The 20,745-nt window shown below is 52.2% G+C and overlaps 1 protein-coding gene and 1 long non-coding RNA gene across 13 annotated transcripts in view; one reads left to right on the top strand and one right to left on the bottom strand.

The window, feature by feature from the left end:
- Window positions 1–454: 454 nt before the first annotated feature.
- The window catches only part of l3mbtl1b (L3MBTL histone methyl-lysine binding protein 1b), a 43,683-nt gene continuing 23,392 nt past the window's right edge, over window positions 455–20,745 (bottom strand). For 9 of the 12 annotated variants that reach the window (XM_064327496.1, XM_064327236.1, XM_064327406.1 and 6 more), the window contains 19 exons: window positions 19,218–19,569; window positions 18,666–18,812; window positions 18,253–18,308; window positions 16,592–16,686; window positions 15,845–15,949; window positions 15,407–15,542; window positions 13,370–13,461; window positions 12,671–12,822; window positions 12,167–12,243; window positions 11,897–11,982; window positions 11,136–11,246; window positions 10,595–10,709; window positions 9,765–9,864; window positions 8,612–8,812; window positions 6,141–6,272; window positions 4,465–4,520; window positions 3,685–3,884; window positions 2,934–2,996; window positions 455–2,165 (listed from right to left, as the gene is read on the bottom strand). In XM_064327496.1, coding sequence (XP_064183566.1) covers window positions 2,037–2,165; window positions 2,934–2,996; window positions 3,685–3,884; window positions 4,465–4,520; window positions 6,141–6,272; window positions 8,612–8,812; window positions 9,765–9,864; window positions 10,595–10,709; window positions 11,136–11,246; window positions 11,897–11,982; window positions 12,167–12,243; window positions 12,671–12,822; window positions 13,370–13,461; window positions 15,407–15,542; window positions 15,845–15,949; window positions 16,592–16,686; window positions 18,253–18,308; window positions 18,666–18,812; window positions 19,218–19,569 — 2,405 coding nt within the window. In that variant the 3' untranslated portion in view covers window positions 455–2,036. Of the gene's footprint in view, window positions 2,166–2,933; window positions 2,997–3,684; window positions 3,885–4,464; window positions 4,521–6,140; window positions 6,273–8,611; window positions 8,813–9,764; window positions 9,865–10,594; window positions 10,710–11,135; window positions 11,247–11,896; window positions 11,983–12,166; window positions 12,244–12,670; window positions 12,823–13,369; window positions 13,462–15,406; window positions 15,543–15,844; window positions 15,950–16,591; window positions 16,687–18,252; window positions 18,309–18,664; window positions 18,813–19,217; window positions 19,570–20,745 lie in introns of all 12 variants that reach the window. The other 3 variants (XM_064327746.1, XM_064327656.1, XM_064327833.1) reach the window with 3 other exon arrangements.
- Window positions 16,685–17,419, top strand: LOC135251136 (uncharacterized). The gene is made up of 2 exons (XR_010329093.1): window positions 16,685–16,982; window positions 17,019–17,419. It is a non-coding gene; the product is annotated as an uncharacterized LOC135251136 (long non-coding RNA).

Below are 20,745 nucleotides of genomic sequence, written 5' to 3'. Positions count from 1 at the left end.
TTTGTATTGCATGCTTGCCTTTTTTTCTTGCTTGTGTGTTGCATGTTTGTGTCGCATGTTTGCGCATTGCATGTTGCATGTTTGCATATTGCACATTTGTGTGTTGCATGTTTGAATGTAGTACTTTGTGTGTCACATGTATGTCACTTGTTTGCATGCTCTGTGTGTTGCATGTTTGTGTGGCATGTTTGTGTCACATGTTTGCATGCTCTGTGTGTTGCATGTTTGTGTCACATGTTTGCATGCTCTGTGTGTTGCGTGTTTGTGTCGCATGTTTGCATGTTGCATGTTTGTGTCGCATGTTTGCATGTTGCATGTTTGTGTCGCATGCTTGCATGCTGTGTGTGTTGCGTGTTTGTGTCGCATGTTTGTGTCGCATGTTTGCATGCTGTGTGTGTTGCGTGTTTGTGTTGCATGCAGGCAGTAAGCTCACTGGGACATTAAAGGGCAGAGCTGTGTTTTGCAGAGGGGTGTCTGCATCCATTAGCTTTTATTTCTGCACTCAGCCGACATAAATACAGAAACCGTCTGCCCTGCCAGCACCAACATCCTCATAAACCACCAGTCAATTCTATCAAGACTTCTTAAATAAAATACTTAAATACCAGTTTTGGACAAAAACAACTGCTGAAGTACATTCGGACTCATTCAGCTGAGGTTCAAAGAGGTATCACTGTGTAACACTGACAATCAGGTTAAAAATTTCTCACAAAAGCTGTACAAATTACATGAATTTACACAGGAATAAATTAGAATCATTTCAATTAAACCGTGGGCTTTCATCCCAGATTTTTACTGAGACATTTTTAAGATTTTCCTTTAAAAGGCCAAAGGTATTCATGTAAACTACAGGGAAATGCTTTCTGTGGGAAAATGTAGGTTATTTAATTTAGGCCTATTTCCCTTTGTAGAGTGTTTCTATACAGTCTACCTTCCGACTGCAGCTCTATTTACACTATCATACACTGAAGTATATCGAGGCCATATTTATACATGAAAAAATGTTTTTTTACATAAATTTCTTTTGCATATTCATCATTTAGGTATCAACAACATATTTCAAAATGCATTCAGATGCACAACCAAGGCATGTGAGTTTTTATGATTGAGGGGATATATAAGGGCTTATATGTAAGATAATATATACTTGTATACTCAGGATTTCCAGTTTTGTTGGTGACAACCAGGTTATTCCTAAATTCCTTAACTGCGGGACAAACTAACTCTTAGAGTGAAGCCCTTAAAAAGCCCTTAACGGGATACAGGATCAAAGCACCCTAAAATAACTGAACCTAAACCCTGCTTTATCCCTACCCTCCACCCCTTCGACAGGCTGTCCTGGGTCTCCCCCTGGTGGAGAGATGGAGAACTGCACGGAACTCCAAACATCCTCTCCTGTCTGCTCAAAGCTCCCATCCAAATGGGAGAAAATTATTTTAAAAAATGTATTTGCTGTTATTAAAAATTCATAGAGTAATTATTCAAGTAAAAGGGGTTTATGGCGCTTGTTTTGACCGCACTTAACAAGCACCACGTTTTAATAATCAATCATAAAATTAAAAGCTAATTTACTCAGCCGGACTGAGACGGCAGACAGAGGATGGAACAGGATGCTGGAGGAGGTGTGCACACACATACATACACACACACGCACGCACGCACGCACGCACGCACGCACGCACACAAACACACACGCACACACAAACACACACACGCACGCACGCACGCACACACACAAACACACACACACCAGACACCTCGCAGGCACAGCTACACCTGTGACCTCCACAAACACCTGCACACAGTGCACCTCACTGGCCTCAGAAGGAAGACTAACTCTGTTCTTTTGGTTAATAAATCTGGGGAGGGGGTCCTGCTCTGTTCTTATTGGTTCAGGGTGCAGAGGCGGACCTCCTAGTCTGTTCTTAGTGGTTTAGGGTTCTGAAGCGTGGCTCCAGGTCAGTTCTTACTGGTTTAGGGCACTGGGGTGGGGCTCCAGGTCTGTTCTTATTGGTTTAGGGGGCAGGGGGTGTGGCTCACTCCTCGTCGGCACTCTTAAACATGAGGATGGAGTTGTATATCTTGAGGGCGGGGCCGAGCTTTATACTGAGGATCTTGACAATATCGGCCTGCGTGAGCAGCAGGAAAGCTTCGCCATCAATCTGCTATAAAGACAAGAGCGCACACATTAAACCACACCCACATACACCTTAAACCACACCCACATACACCTTAAACCACACCCACACACACATTAAACCACACCCATATACACCTTAAACCACAACCACATACACATTAAACCACACACACAAACATATTAAACCACACCCACACACACCTTAAACCACACCCACATACATATTAAACCACACCCACACATGCCTTAAACCACACCCACATACACATTAAACCATACCCACATACACCTTAAACCACACCCACACACACATTAAACCATACCCACATACACTTTAAACCACACCCACACATGCCTTAAACCACACCCACATACACATTAAAACACACCCACATACACATTAAACCACACCCACATACACTTTAAACCACACCCATATGCCTTAAACCACACCCACATACACATTAAACCACACATGCCTTAAACCACACCCACATACACCTTAAACCACACCCACATACACACTAAACCACACCCACATATGCCTTAAACCACACCCACGTAACCAAACACCAGCCCAACATACACCTTAAACCACACCCATATACGTCTTAAACCACACCCACACACACATTAAACCATACCCACATACACCTTACACCACACCCATATACGTCTTAAACCATACCCACATACACCCACACCTCAAATAATATCCACACACACCTTAAACCACGCCTACAAAATTCACGCCACAGCCAGTGTGAGAGGACAGCCCACATAAACGTCTTACCTCATTTCTAAAGGTCACAGCATGATCTCTGCAGCCTGGCAGGCCCCGGACAAAGCTGGCCACCTGATTGGTCAAAAGAACAGAAGGTCCGCCCTCATTGATAAGGGTGGAAGTGATGTCACAGGTGAATGAGCCTGTGTGTGTGTGTGTGAGCATGTGTGTGTGTGTATGTGTGTGTGCGCGTGTGTGTAAGAGAGTGTGTGTGAGAGAGCGTGTGAGCATGTGTGCGTGTGTATCTGCGTGTGTGAGAGTGTGTGTGTGTATCTGCGTGTGTGTGTGTGATTGTGTTTGTGTGTGTGTGTGTGTGTGTGTGAGAGTGTGTGTGCGTGAGTGTGCGTGTGTATGGGTGTGTGTGTGCGTCAGTGTGTGTGTTTGTATGAGTGTGTGTGTGTGTGAGTGTGAGTGAGCGTGTGCGTGAGTGTGAGTGTGTGTGTGTGTGAGAGTGAGTGCATGTGCGTGAGTGAGTGTGTGTGTGTGGTGCGTGGAGTGTGTGTAGTGTGTGTGTGTGAGAGTGTGTGTGCGTGAGTGAGTGTGTGTGTGTGTGTATGAGTGTGAGTGTGTGTGTGTGCGTGAGTGTGTGTGTGAGTGTGTGTGTGTGTGTGTGAGTGTGTGTGTGTGCGTGTGTATGTGTGAGTGTGTGTGTGTGTGTGTGATGTGAGTGTGAGTGTGTGTGTGTGCGTGAGTGTGTGTGTGAGTGTGTGTGTGTGTGTGTGAGTGTGTGTGTGTGCGTGTGTATGTGTGTGTGCAGTACCTCGTCAGTGCTCCACTGTGCCACTTGGCGGGCGGTGAGGCCCAGCACCTCGGGCAGCAGCTTGCAGTGTTTATCCCAGCAGAGCAGGATGCGCTGCATGGGGCTGCTGGGGCTGAACACAGACTCATGCAGAGCCTGCTGCAGACTGACTGCCCCGTCTGGGCCGTCTGCGCATACACAAAGAGAGCAGGGATTACAGTCTGTACAGACAGAGAGAGAGCAGGGTTTATCTTCTGCGCAGATACACACAGAGCAGGGATTACAGTAGACACACACCTAACCAACTGCACAGATGCACAGAACAGGGTTCACCGTCCGCACACAGCAAGCTTTACAGAACAGCACACACACAAGGGGCGGGGTCACACAGGAAGGGGCGGGGTCACAGAGAGGGCGGGGTCACACAGGAAGGGGTGGGATCACACAGAAGGGGCAGAGTCACACAGGAAGGGGCGGGGTTACACAGGAAGGGGCAGGGTCACACAGGAAGGGGGCGGAGTCACACAGAGAGGGGCAGGGTCACACAGGAAGGGGTGGGGTCACAGAGAGGGGCAGGGTCACAGGAAGGGGCAGGGTCACACAGGAGGGGCGGGGTCACACAGGGAGGGGCGGGGTCACACAGAGAGGGGCGGGGTCACACAGGAGGGGCGGGGTCACACAGGAAGGGGCGGGGTCACACAGGAAGGGGCAGGGTCACACAGAGAGGGGCGGGGTCACACAGGGAGGGGCGGGGTCACACAGAGGGGTGGGGTCACAGAGAGAGGAGCAGGTTTACTGTACCTCCAGGCTCCTGTTTGACAAAGTGTAGCTTCAGACACTTTGGGAGTTGCCCTGATCTGTAAACAACCCCACAAACACACATTATTATACATCATACGGAGAGACAGACAGACATACACATTACTGTACATTATATATATACACACACACACACACACACATACATTACTATACATTCTATACACACACACTTACATTCAAAACATTACACACACACACACACATTACTATACATTATATATACACACACACACACATTACTATACATTATACACAGAGACAGAAAGACACACACATTACATTATACACAGACAGTCGACCACCCCACCTTCCTGTCCTCCCTGGCAGCTATGGGGATCTGTGGCACAGCACTAGACTGGATCGAGTCCTACCTCTCCGGTCGCTCCTTCCAAGTCGCCTGGGCTGGTGCAGTATCGGCACCTCGCCCCCTTGCCACAGGAGTTCCACAGGGCTCAGTCCTTGGTCTCCTCCTATTCTCCCTGTACACCCAATCTCTTGGTCCTGTAATCTCTGCCCATGGTTTGTCCTATCATTGTTATGCTGATCACACCCAACTCTTTCTCTCCTTCCCCCCTTCTGACACACAGGTCTCCGCTCGCATCTCTGCTTGCCTGAGGGACATCCAGAGCTGGATGGATAACCACCATCTTAAGCTAAACCCAGGTAAGACAGAGATGATCTTCATCCCTGCTCCATCCTCTAACCTCCTTGACTTTTCCATTTCCCTAGGGGACACCGTGGTGTCATCACCCACCGCAAAAAACCTTGGAGTGGTGATGGACAACAGACTGTCCCTCTCCCAGAACATCACGGCGTTGAGTCGAACGTGCAGGTTCTTCCTGTACAACATCCGGAGAATCCGCCCCTTCCTCACCACCTACGCAACCCAGCTCCTGGTTCAAGCGATGGTCCTGTCCCGCCTGGACTACTGCAACTCGCTGCTGGCTGGTCTGCCAGCATCCTCCATCAGACCCCTGCTGCTCATCCAGAATGCTGCAGCGCGTCTGGTCTACAACCTCCCCAGACATTCCCATGTCACCCCCCTGCTCACTGACCTCCACTGGCTGCCTGTTATGGCTCGCATCAAATTTAAGACTTTGGTGCTTGCATACCAGGCAGCTAAGGGGTCAGCACCAGGATACATCCAGAGGATCATCAGACCCTACACACCAGCCAGACCTCTCCGTTCTGCCACCTCTGGACGCTTGGCACCTCCGTTCGTTTTTATTTGGCAGGATTGTTTTTGTCTGATTCTGATTAGGCAAATGTGATTTCAGTGCTAGTTTGTACTTGGCAGGATTGTTTGTTTGCTGAACAGGTTACCCTACAGGGTTGGAGTCCTGATCTATGTGGTCACTTCTGGCACTACGATCTTTACTTCACTCTAGTGTGTTTCTTTTGCACCTCTGCACCTTGAACTAATGCACTTGTTGTACGTCGCTCTGGATAAGAGCGTCTGCTAAATGCCTGTAATGTAATGTAATGACACACACACACATTCTATACATTACACACACACACACACACACACACACACTACTATACATTATACACAGAGACAAACAGACAGACACACATACACATTACAATACATTGTACACAGACACAGACACACACATTCTATACATTACACAAACACGCACACACCCACATACTTCTTAGGCTTGGTGCCGTTGTGACTGTGCTCTCCAGCGCCCCCTGGCCGCTCGTCTCCACAGTGCGATGGCTCTGACAGGCTGCTGCGGCCCGAACGGTCTCCTTCCCCAATCCACGACTTCCTGCCCCCACTGCAGCGGAACAGAGCGTGCTCAGTAAGAGAGCATGCTCAGAGAGCACGCTCAGTCAGAGCACACTCAGGCAGAGAGCACACTCAGTCAGCAGGCTCAGTCAGAGAGCACACTCAGGCAGAGAGCACGCTCAGTCACAGCACACTCAGGCAGAGAGCACGCTCAGTCAGCAGGCTCAGTCAGAGAGCACACTCAGTCACAGCACACTCAGGCAGAGAGCACGCTCAGTCAGCAGGCTCAGTCAGAGAGCACACTCAGTCAGAGCACACTCAGGCAGAGAGCACACTCAGGCAGAGAGCACGCTCAGTCAGAGAGCACGCTCAGTCAGAGCACACTCAGTCACAGCACACTCAGGCAGAGAGCACACTCAGACAGAGAGCACACTCAGGCAGAAGCACACTCAGCAGAGAGCACCTCAGTCAGAGAGCACACTCAGTCAGAGCACACTCAGTCAGAGAGCACGCTCAGTCAGAGCACACTCAGTCAGAGCACACTCAGGCAGAGAGCACACTCAGTCAGAGAGCACACTCAGACAGAACACACTCAGGCAGAGAGCATGCTCAGTCAGAGAGCACGCTCAGTCAGAGCACACTCAGGCAGAGAGCACACTCAGTCAGCAGGCTCAGTCAGAGAGCACACTCAGTCACAGCACACTCAGGCAGAGAGCACACTCAGACAGAGAGCACACTCAGGCAGAGAGCACACTCAGGCAGAGAGCACACTCAGACAGAGAGCACACTCAGACAGAGAGCACACTCAGGCAGAGAGCACGCTCAGTCAGAGAGCACACTCAGACAGAGAGCACACTCAGACAGAACACACTCAGGCAGAGAGCACACTCAGGCAGAGAGCACACTCAGTCAGAGAGCACACTCAGAGAGCACACTCAGGCAGAGAGCACGCTCAGTCAGAGAGCACACTCAGACAGAGAGCACACTCAGACAGAGAGCACACTCAGAGAGCACACTCAGACAGAACACACTCAGTCAGAGAGCACACTCAGTCAGAGAGCACACTCAGACAGAGAGCACACTCAGACAGAGAGCACACTCAGTCAGAGCACACTCAGGCAGAGAGCACACTCAGTCAGAGCACACTCAGACAGAGAGCACACTCAGGCAGAGAGCACGCTCTCAGAGAGCACGCTCAGGCAGAGAGCACACTCAGGCAGAGAGCACACTAAGTCAGAGCACGCTCAGTCAGAGAGCACACTCAGTCAGAGAGCACACTCAGACAGAGAGCACACTCAGACAGAGAGCACACTCAGTCAGAGCACACTCAGGCAGAGAGCACACTCAGTCAGAGCACACTCAGACAGAGAGCACACTCAGGCAGAGAGCACGCTCAGTCAGAGAGCACGCTCAGGCAGAGAGCACACTCAGGCAGAGAGCACACTAAGTCAGAGCACGCTCAGTCAGAGAGCACACTCAGGCAGAGAGCACGCTCAGTCAGAGAGCACACTCAGGCAGAGAGCACACTCAGTCAGAGCACACTCAGTCAGAGAGCACGCTCAGGCAGAGAGCACACTCAGGCAGAGAGCACACTCAGTCAGAGCACGCTCAGTCAGAGAGCACACTCAGGCAGAGAGCACGCTCAGTCAGAGAGCACACTCAGGCAGAGAGCACACTCAGTCAGAGAGCACGCTCAGGCAGAGAGCACACTCAGGCAGAGAGCACACTCAGTCAGAGCACACTCAGGCAGAGAGCACACTAAGTCAGAGCACACTCAGTCAGAGAGCACACTCAGGCAGAGAGCACACTCAGGCAGAGAGCACACTAAGTCAGAGCACGCTCAGTCAGAGAGCACACTCAGGCAGAGAGCACGCTCAGAGAGCACACTCAGGCAGAGAGCACACTCAGGCAAAGAGCACACTCAGAGAGCACGCTCAGTCAGAGAGCACACTCAGACAGAGAGCACGCTCAGGCAGAGAGCACGCTCAGGCAGAGAGCACGCTCAGACAGAGAGCACGCTCAGGCAGAGAGCACGCTCAGGCAGAGAGCACGCTCAGGCAGAGAGCACACTCAGACAGAGAGCACGCTCAGGCAGAGAGCACACTCAGAGAGCACGCTCAGTCAGAGAGTGTACAGTATAAACTGTATGGTGCAGGATTGCTCCCACAGCAGCTCCTTCTGTTTGCTGCCAGTAAAGCACGACCGTTCCCTGACATCTTTCTAAAAAAAGTCACTTAGAGCAGCTTTAACTTGCTTGCTTAACTTGCTAGGCCTGGCTACACTGAATCAGCAAGGTGGCCTTTAGTGTGTTTGAATGGACGATACTGGCGACTTTTAAACTGAGAAACATGCATATGCACACACACACACTCACATCCGTACACGCACCTGGACTGGGGGGAGTCGTCGACAGGGTCGGGCAGCTCCGGGGGGGTGGGGTTGGGGGTGGGGGTGGGGGTGGCGGTGGGCAGATCGGGGCGTCGCCCACGGTGGGGCCCAGCGAGAGCAGCAGGCCTCTCCCCACTGAGCCGGTCAGGAAGTAGCCCCTCCTTATTCAGATTCAGCTCTGAGTACGGACAGCTCACCGCCCTGCAGACACACACGCGCATATGAGTACAGACAGCTCACCGCCCTGCAGACACACATGCGCATAGGAGTACAGACAGCTCACCGCCCTGTAGACACACACGCGCATATGAGTACAGACAGCTCACCGCCCTGCAGACACACACGCGCATATGAGTACAGACAGCTCACCGCCCTGTAGACACACACGCGCATATGAGTACAGACAGCTCACCGCCCTGCAGACACACACGCGCATATGAGTACAGACAGCTCACCGCCCTGCAGACACACACGGGCATATGAGTACAGACAGCTCACCGTCCTGCAGACACACACGCGCATAGGAGTACAGACAGCTCACCGCCCTGCAGACACACACGCGCATATGAGTACAGACAGCTCACCGCCCTGCAGACACACACGGGCATATGAGTACAGACAGCTCACCGTCCTGCAGACACACACGCGCATAGGAGTACAGACAGCTCACCGCCCTGCAGACACACACGCGCATATGAGTACAGACAGCTCACCGCCCTGCAGACACACACGTGCATAGGAGTACAGACAGCTCACTGCCCTGCAGACACACACCCCGCGCATACGAGCACACACACGCACGCACGCACGCACGCACGCACGCACGCACGCACGCACGCACGCAGGCAGGCAGGCAGGTAGGCAGACACGCACAAACGCACGCACGCACACACACCTCATTACTACCCTGGCACAGACGGTAATAAGGAGGATGAGGTCTTGGAGTCTGAGACTAAGTTATGAGGGCAAGTATACACCCTGAGGAGTATAGCTCTAAATCTACTGTATCAATCTCTTAATCACTGATGACTGAAGTTAAGAGATGTCCAGGCACTGCAGCTAAAGAATGCAGGAAAATATTTCAGGGGGTTTGTCGGGCGAGGGGGTTTGTCGGGCGAGGGGTTTTTCGGGCGAGGGGGTTTGGGGTACTGACGTGTAGTGCGTTCCGTAGCGGGGTCCCCGTACGTGGCCCACACCATTACAGCCTGGGGTGGGGCACCCCTGTCCCAGGAGCGTGGAAGCATCCGAAGACCCTGAAACAGACCAGCGACACACACACACTCAGACCAGCGACACACACACTCAGACAGGACACACACAGACCAGGCAAACACAGCGGACACACACACATCAGACCAGCGACACACACACCAAGACAAGGACACACACCACACATCAGACCAAGCGGCACACAACAACCACACACAACCCCAGCGCACACACACACTCAGACCAGCGACACACACAATCAGACCAGCGACACACACACTCAGACCAGCGACACACACAATCAGACCAGCGACACACACACATCAGACCAGCGACACACACACTCAGACCAGCGACACACACACTGACAGACACACAACACACGACACACACTCAGACCAGCGACACACACACCAGACCAGCTGACACACACACTCAGACCAGCGAACACACACAGACCAATCAGACCAGCGACAACACACACTCAGACCAGCGACACACACACACTCAGACCAGTGACACACACACTCAGACCAGCGACACACACACACACACACACCACCGACACACACACACACAGACCAGCGACACACACACTCAGACCAGCGACACACACACTCAGACCAGCGACACACACACTCAGACCAGCGACACACACACACAGACCAGCGACACACACACTCAGACCAGCGACACACACACACAGACCAGCGACACACACACACAGACCAGCGACACACACACTCAGAGGTGGGGGGTCCCCTGAATTGGTACCTTGGGGGTTCTGGAGGGGGTGCCCGGTCTTCTGGCTCCAGCCCACAGGGTGCAGGTCGGGGCTGTCAGCATCCAGCCAGTAATCATACTCCATACCCCAGCCGTCAAAGTGGATCTGCAGGGGAGGAGCCTGGTTAGACTGCACACACACACGCACACATACACACACGCACGTACACATACACACACAAAAGTACGCACACATACACACACGCACACACGCAGGGTGTGAGGAGCTCATACAGGTGTGCAGGGTGTGGTGAGCTCATACAGGTGTGCAGGGTGTGGTGAGCTCATACAGGTGTGCAGGGTGTGGTGAGCAGGTGCGCAGGGTGTGGTTAGCTCATACAGGTGTGCAGGGTGTGGTGAGCCGGTGCGCAGGGTGTGGTTAGCTCATACAGGTGTGCAGGGTGTGGTGAGCAGGTGCGCAGGGTGTGGTTAGCTCATACAGGTGTTCAGGGTGTGGTGAGCAGGTGCGCAGGGTGTGGTTAGCTCATACAGGTGTGCAGGTGAGAAAGGAAGGTGTGTGCGGGTGGGGCACCTTTAGCCGGTGCTCCTCCACCTCCGCGATGCTGGCCACCCTGATGAGCATGGCGTTCCTCTTATCCACCGCCTCCACCTTCATACCCACCTGGAACCCATGGGGGGGTCTCTGGGGGGGGGGGGGCGGGGGGGGGGGATGGGCATATCCACACATGAGATTCATGCTACACACATACTACACACATAATACACATATACTACACATACTATACACATACTACACACAAGCTACACACATACTCCACATATTATATGCACAGAACACATACTACACACATAGTACACATATAGTACAAATACTACACACTTAGTACACATACTACACACATACCACACATATACCACACAGACTAAAACTGGGCTCCTTAAAGGCATATTTCACTCATCAAGATTATCCTCCCTTATTAGTTTATGCTTTAAAACCATTCATTTCTGTGAGGTCCCGAACAACAAATGGGTTCTCAGCTGTTTGATTGGTGTTTCTAAGGTAACAGTGTGTGAGCTGGGTTCTCAGCTGTTTGATTGGTGTTTCTAAGGTAACAGTGTGTGAGCTGGGTTCTCAGCTGTTTGATTGGTGTTTCTAAGGTAACAGTGTGTGAGCTGGGTTCTCAGCTGTTTGATTGGTGTTTCTAAGGTAACAGTGTGTGAGCTGGGCTATCAGCTGTTTGATTGGTGTTTCTAAGGTAACAGTGTGTGAGCTGGGTTCTCAGCTGTTTGATTGGTGTTTCTAAGGTAATGGCAGGTAAGCTGGGTTCTCACCTGTTTGAATGCTCTGGCCGGAGCTGCCTGCGTTCCTGTCTCCTCCAGGTATTTCTCCCAGGAAAAGCTCTTGGGATGCTTGTACTCTGAGAGAAACAAGCTGTGTTACTCCAGGATCCTGCATAAATTACATAGAACCCTTACACACACACGTGCACACACATACACACACACACACGTGCACACAAACACACACGCGCACACACAGGCACGCACACGCGCACACACATACACACACACGAAAATGGACGGCCTGATAATGCTGCTCACCAGCCGGTGTTGTGAGGGTTAATTCTGCCTCCTCGCAATACCCCACAGGATGGATGTAAGGGCTGCTGGCATCACACCTTCCATACAAACACACAGAAGCACATCAGGAGTAAAGTAAACACCTAAAAAGAGTAAAGTGTGTGAACTTTCAGCAGTCCTCGTGCGAGTTGTCCAGCTGTCGAGTGTGTGAACTCACCAGTAATCGTACGAGTCATCCAGCAGTCCAGAGTGTGAACTCACCAGTAATCGTACGAGTCGTCCAGCAGTCCAGAGTGTGAACTCACCAGTAATCGTACGAGTCGTCCAGCAGTCCAGAGTGTGAACTCACCAGTAATCGTATAAGTCATCCAGCAGTCCAGAGTGTGAACTCACCAGTAATCGTACGAGTCGTCCAGCAGTCCAGAGTGCGAACTCACCAGTAATCGTATGAGTCGTCCAGCAGTCCAGAGTGCGAACTCACCAGTAATCGTATGAGTCGTCCAGCAGTCCAGAGTGCGAACTCACCAGTAATCGTACGAGTCGTCCCAGTTATCGAAGTGGATGAGCAGCCGGCTGTCCACAGCAGCGGCGATGGACGCCACGCAGATGAGCGAAGGGTTCTTCCTGTCCACCGCCTCCAACTTCATCCCCACCCGAAACCCAGAGGGCGTCACCGACTGGGGCAGGGAAAGACCGTTCACACACCACCCATTTACACACAGCTCATTTACACACTTACACACCACCCATTTACACACCGCCCATTTACACACCACTCATTTACACACAGCTCATTTACACACCACTCATTTACACACTTACACACCACCCATTTACACACCGCCCATTTACACACAGCTCATTTACACACCACCCATTTACACACAGCTCATTTACACACCAACCATTTACACACTTACACACCACCCATTTACACACAGCTCATTTACACATCACCCATTTACACACCACTCATTTACACACTTACACACCACCCATTTACACACCGCCCATTTACACACCACTCATTTACACACAGCTCATTTACACACCACCCATTTACACACAGCTCATTTACATACCACCCATTTACACACTTACACACCACTCATTTACACACTGCCCATTTACACACCACCCATTTACACACTTACACACCACTCATTTACACACCGCCCATTTACACACTTACACACCACCCACCACAGGAAGCTCCGCCCTCACCGTGTTCAGGCTCTTGAAGAGGTGTTTGGGGGCGATCTGGCCACGGCAGTTCTTCACGTACGTGTTCCAGCTGAACTCGCCGTCCCGGCAGCCTGTAACATGTAAACATGCAATGATCAGGCCATACACCACTTTCCAATCAACCACCAACCAGGCCCCACCAAACCACCAACCAGGCAGCCAACTACTAACCAGGCCAGAGCCAATGACCAACCAGGCCCCCACCCAACCACCAACCAGGCCACAGCCAACTACCAACCAGGCCACAACCAACCACCAACCAGGCCACAACCAACCACCAACCAGGCCCCACCCAACCACCAACCAGGCCATAGCCAACTACCAACCAGGCCACAGGCAACCACCAAACAGGCCACAGCCAACTACCAACCAGGCCAGAGCTAATGACCAACCAGGCCCCCACCCAACCACCAACCAGGCCACAGCCAACTACCAACCAGGCCACAACCAACCACCAACCAGGCCCCACCCAACCACCAACCAGGCCACACCCAACCACCAACCAGGCCACAACCAATCACCCACCAGGCCACAACCAACCACCAACCAGGCCACAGCCAACTACCAACCAGGCCACAACCAACTACCAACCAGGCCCCCACCCAACCACCAACCAGGCCACAACCAACCACCAACCACGCCCCACCCAACCACCAACCAGGCCACAGCCAACTACCAACCAGGCCACAACCAACCACCAACCAGGCCCCACCCAACCACCAACCAGGCCCCACCCAACCACCAACCAGGCCACACCCAACCACCAACCAGGCCACAACCAACCACCCACCAGGCCACAACCAACCACCAACCAGGCCACAACCAACCACCAACCAGGCCCCACCCAACCACCAACCAGGCCACAGCCAACTACCAACCAGGCCACAACTAACCACCAACCAGGCCACAACCAACTACCAACCAGGCCCCCACCCAACCACCAACCAGGCCACAACCAACCACCAACCAGGCCAGACCCAACCACCAACCAGGCCACAGCCAACCACCAACCAGGCCCCACCCAACCACCAAGCAGGCCACAGCTAACGAGCATCCAACTACCAACCAGGCCCCAACCAACCACCAACCAGGTCACAGCCAAATACCAACCAGGCCCCACCCAACCACCAACCAGGCCACAACCAACCACCCACCAGGCCACAACCAACCACCAACCAGGCCACAGCCAACCACCAACCAGGCCACAGCCAACTACCAACCAGGCCACAGCTAACGAGCACCCAACTACCAACCAGGCCCCACCCAACCACCAACCAGGCCACAGCCAACTACCAACCAGGCCCCACCCAACCACCAACCAGGCCACAGCCAACCACCAACCAGGCCACAGCTAACGAGCACCCAACTACCAACAGGCCACAGCCAACCACCAACCAGGCCACAGCTAACGAGCACCCAACTACCAACAGGCCCCAACCAACTACCAACCAGGCCACAGCCAAATACCAACCAGGCCCCACCCAACCACCAACCAGGCCCCACCCAACCACCAACCAGGCCACAACCAACCACCAACCAGGCCACAACCAACCACCAACCAGGCCACAGCCAACCACCAACCAGGCCCCACCCAACCACCAACCAGGCCACAGTTAACGAGCACCTAACTACCAACAGGCCACAGCCAACCACCAACCAGGCCACACCCAGCTGCACACCAGTACTGAAGCCAGCAGCCTAGGTGAGAATGACTGCAGGCATCAATACAGGGCCCCTGAGGGACTGAACTGAATACCTGCTCTAGCAATCTGCAGAATATGATTTAATTTACACAACACACATGAAAGCAAGTTGGTGTTCCTTATTAATATTATATTAAACAGTCAAAATCTGACTATGCTCAGCCTATTCCCTCTACTTACTCAATAAAATATAATCTCCAGAATGAGCTCTAAAAGAACATACGTTACTTTCCTATTAACAGCAGCAAACCCCCTCCCCCCCGTACCCTTGGGCAGCATCCCCCCCCCACCCCCCGCCCCGTCCCCCCCGTACCCTTGGGCAGCAGCAGCTTGTGTCCGTTCTTCTCGCACCACCCCGCCGGCTTCATATCCCAGGAGTCTGCGTTCACCCAGAAGTCATAGCACTCGGGGTAACCGTCAAAGTGCAGCCGCACTCTGTACCCCTGTACCTGAGGGGGCGGGAGGGGTGTTAGGTGCAGCCGGACTCTGTACCCCTGTACCTGAGGGGGAGGGGTGGGAAGGGGGCTTAGGGACCTCAGAATCCCCCCCCCCCCCGGCTAGTCACAGCAGCTCAGCGTAAACACTTCAGCGACTGATCCCCCCGCATCTCCAGAGACTAAGAGCCCCCTGCCCTGAACCCCAACACCATGAAGCCCATCTTTACACACACTATGTATAGCACACACCCTCGCTCAGCCTGCCTAGACTGGCCCCGCCCCCCCGCCCGACTGACCCCGCCCCCCAGACTCACCTCGGCCACACTCAGCACACAGAAGAGGGAGGGGTGACAGGGGTCCAGGCCCTCCAGCTTCATCCCCACCTTAAAGCTGTTCCGGCTCTGCGGGAAGGACTGGTGCTGCAAAACACCAGCAGCACAGTCAGCTCAGCAGTCCTCCTCATCCCTCCATCTCCACAGCTCGCCACCTTCACTCATCCACCTCCACAGCTCTCCATCTCCACTCATCCACCTCCACATCCTTATCCCTCCACATCCCTCCATCTCCACAGCTCTCCATCTCCTCATCCACCTCCACACCCTCATCCCACCACCTCCCTCCACATCCTCATCCCTCCTCATCCCTCCATCTCCACAGCTCTTCATCTCCACTCATCCACCTCCACAACCTCATCCCTCCATCTCCACCTCCTCATCCTCATCCCTCCATCTCCACAGCTCTCCATCTCCACTCATCCACCTCCACATGCCTCCATCTCCACACCTCTCCATCTCCACTCATCCATCTCCACATCTCTCCATCTCCACTCATCCACCTCCTCATCCCTCCATCTCCACACCTCTCCATCTCCACTCATCCATCTCCACATCTCTCCATCTCCACTCATCCACCTCCACACTCCTTCATCTCCACCCACAGTACTCAATGTGCTTGTGTTCAGTGAGCCTGGCCATGCCTCGCTCTCATTCTGGGTTTTCCCAGGTCTCTGATTGGCTGAACATGTGCATGATCACTGACAGGCTGATCCAGGGGAGGCTGACCTCTCTGAAGAGCTTGACAGGTGCAGCGATGGCCCTCTCCTCCTCCAGGTAAGTTGCCCAACTCCATGCCTTTTTCTTGGGGGGTGGAGCTGTCACTGCAAGAAAACAGGTCAAAGGTCAGCCTGCGTTCACGTGCATACAGAGCTTTTTACGAGTGTGTGTGAGGCCTGTATTACATTACATTACATTACAGGCATTTAGCAGACGCTCTTATCCAGAGCGACGTACAACATGTGCATTAGTTCAAGGTGCAGAGATGCAAAAGAAACACACTAGAGTGAAGTAAAGTGTAGGTGTGTGTATAGGTGAAGGTGCGTGTGTATGGCTTGTAGGTGTGTGTATAGATTAAGGTGTGTGTGTGTGAGGCCTGTAGGTGTGTGTATAGGTGAAGGTGTGTGTGAGGCCTGTAGGTGTGTGAAAAGTGTAGGTGTGTGTGTATGGCCTGTAGGTGTGTGTATAGGTGAAGGTGTGTGTGTATGGCCTGTAGGTGTGTGTATAGGTGATGGTGTGTGTGTGTGTAAGGCCTGTAGGTGTGTGTATAGGTGAAGGTGTGTGTATAGGAGAAGGTGTGTGTTTATGGCCTGTAGGTGTGTGTATAGGTGAAGGTGTGTTTGTATGGCCTGTAGGTGTGTGTATAGTTGAAGGTGTGTGTGTTTATGGCCTGTAGGTGTGTGTACAGATGAAGGTGTGTGTGTGTGAGGCCTGTAGGTGTGTGTATAGGTGAAGGTGTGTGTGTATGGCCTGTAGGTGTGTGTATAGTTGAAGGTGTGTATGTATGGCCTGTAGGTGTGTGTATAGTTGAAGGTGTGTGTATGGCCTGTAGGTGTGTGTACAGATGAAGGTGTGTGTGTGTGCGTGAGGCCAGTAGGTGTGTGCATAGTTAAAGGTGTGTGTATGGCCTGTAGGTGTGTGTATAGGTGAAGGTGTGTGTGTGTATAGTTGAAGGTGTGTGTATGGCCTGTAGGTGTGAGTATAGGTGAAGGTGTGTGTGTGTGCGTGAGGCCAGTAGGTGTGTGCATAGTTGAAGGTGTGTGTATGGCCTGTAGGTGTGTGTATAGGTGAAGGTGTGTGTGTGTATAGTTGAAGGTGTGTGTATGGCCTGTAGGTGTGTGTACAGATGAAGGTGTGTGTGTGTGCGTGAGGCCAGTAGGTGTGTGCATAGTTGAAGGTGTGTGTATGGCCTGTAGGTGTGTGTATAGGTGAAGGTGTGTGTGTGTATAGTTGAAGGTGTGTGTATGGCCTGTAGGTGTGAGTATAGGTGAAGGTGTGTGTGAGGCCTGTAGGTGTGCGTAGCCATAGGAATGCGTGTGTGTGCCTCTGTGTATATAAATACGAACTTGTACACAATACCCTCTACATTACGCAGAGCCTTGATAAATTCGAGCAGAAATGGTGTAACTTCATAACTCGGCCGACCAATGTAATGTAATGTAGTAATGTAATGTAGTGTAACGTAATGCAGTAATGTAACGTAATGTAGTAATGTAATGTAATGCAGTAATGTAATGTAATGCAGTGTAACGTAATGCAGTAATGTAACGTAATGCAGTGTAATGTAATGTAGTAATGTAATATAATGCAGTGTAATGTAATGTAGTAATGTAATGTAGCGTAATGTAATGTAATGTAATACAATACAGCATAACGCAGATGTGACTCACCCAGCCGGGCCAGTTTCGCTGCTCTCCTCCCTTTGCATACTTTTGCTTTTTCCTTCAGTAATAAACAGAATAAAATGAATATTTTTCTTCAATAACAGAACTTTGCATACTAAATGAATAAGCAAAGCATATATGTTATTTAACACTTTTTCAGTACTATTATGGTTCATTGAATTACTTCATTACATTTGAACACTCATCATAATTAGCCAATGCCCTTTCTTACAAGCCAACTCTTTCAGTATAAAAGCAGATTGTTCTGAACAGGTGAAAAAAATTATCTGCAAATGCTATTCTTTGCACACACATTTTCTTAAGACTTTTGTTGATATTAAAATCCATAATATTAGTTCAACTCTGGAGTTCACTCTGCTACTAAAACTGGGCTATGCTACGAGCAGAATCGAGTCACCTCTTCCTCCTCAACATTTTCATCATCGTCGTCAGCAGAGTCCATGTACAACTTCCTCTTCTTCCTCACGCGTTTGCCCAACCTGTCACCCTCCGCAGCTGGGACGGGGGTTGCCCTGCCCCTCTCTCTCTGATCCCCTGGGGTGGACCTTCAGAAACACATCACCCCCCATAACATACACACCTTACCATAGAATATACACCTTACCATAAGATACACAGCTTACCATAGAATATAGGCCCTCCCATAAGATACACAGCTTACTAAAGAATATACACCCTCCCATAAGATACACACCATACCATAGAATATATACCTTCCCACAAGATGCAATCCTTACCATAGAATACATATATTCCCATAAATTACGCATAGGGTCTACACATTATCCACCTTAGTGTACACAGGGGAATGAGGGATGAAAAGGCAGAGAGAGGGATGGAAAGGAAGAGAGAGGGAGGGAAAGGGAGAGAGAGGGATGTAAAGGGAGAAAGAGGGATGAAAGAGAAAGAGAGGGATGGAAAGGGAGAGAGAGGGATGGAAAGAGGCGTACCTGCCACTGGTAGGCTGCACGCAGGCAGGGCTGCAGAACTTGCCCAGCAGGAAAGCCTCTTGGGAGCCGGGAAGCCCACAGGAGCCACAGCTGAGCACCTCCACACTGGGGGCCTCCACACTGAGCACCTCCACACTGGGGGCCTCCACACTGAGCACCTCCACACTGGGGGCCTCCACACTGAGCACCTCCACACTGGGGGCCTCCACACTGGGGGCCTCCACACTGAGCACCTCCACACTGGGGGCCTCCACACTGGGGGCCTCCACACTGAGCACCTCCACACTGGGGGCCTCCTCCAGGGCCACAGAGCACTGAGGCTCCAGCTCCGGCACCGGCGTCAGGGGGCCGTCTGCAAGAGCCAAACAACCGCCACGATTACACACACAACCGCCACGGTCACACACACAACGCCACGGTCACACACAACTGCCACGATTACACACACAACCGACACGGTCACACACACAACGCCACGGTCACACACACAACGCCACGATTACACACACAACCACCACGGTCACACACACAACCGCCACGGTCACACACACAACGCCACGGTCACACACACAACGCCACGGTCACACACACAACCACCACGATTACACACACAACGCCACGGTCACACAACAACCACCACGATTACACACACAAACCGCCACGGTCACACACACAACCGCCACGGTCACACACAAACCACGGTCACACACACCAACGCACGTCACACACACAACCGCCACGGTCACACACACAACGCCACGGTCACACACAACCGCCACGTACCACAACACACGTCACACATACACCCACGGTCACACACACGCCCATACACAACACCCGGTCACACACACAACCGCCACGGTACCACACCCACGCACACACAACGCCACGGTCACACACACAATCCCACGATTACACACACAACGCCACGGTCACACAACAACCGCCACGGTCACACAAACCACGGTCACACAACAACGCCACGTACACACACAACCCACGTCACACACAATCACCACATACACACACAACGCCACGGTCACACACACAACCGCCACGGTCAACACAAAAGCCACGCACACCAACCACCACGGTCACACACACAACCACGTCACACACACAACGCCACTCACACACACAACGCCACGGTCACCACACACAACGCACAGTACACACACAAACGCCACGGTCACACACACAACGCCACGGTCACACACACAACCGCCACGGTCCACACACACAACCGCCACGATTACACACACAACCGCCACGGTCACACACACAACCGCCACGGTCCACACACCCACGCACAAACGCCACGGTCCACACACAACACCACGTCAACACACAACGCCACGGTCACACACACAACGCCACGGTCACACACACAACCGCCACGGTTACACACACAACCGCCACGATTACACACACAACCGACACGGTCACACACACAACGCCACGATTACACACACAACCACCACGGTCACACACACAACGCCACGGTCACACACACAACCACGCAAACAAC

This window comes from Anguilla rostrata, chromosome 1 (assembly GCF_018555375.3).
Source record: "Anguilla rostrata isolate EN2019 chromosome 1, ASM1855537v3, whole genome shotgun sequence".
Lineage (NCBI taxonomy): Eukaryota > Metazoa > Chordata > Actinopteri > Anguilliformes > Anguillidae > Anguilla > Anguilla rostrata.
This window is presented reverse-complemented; position numbering and strand designations above follow the sequence as displayed.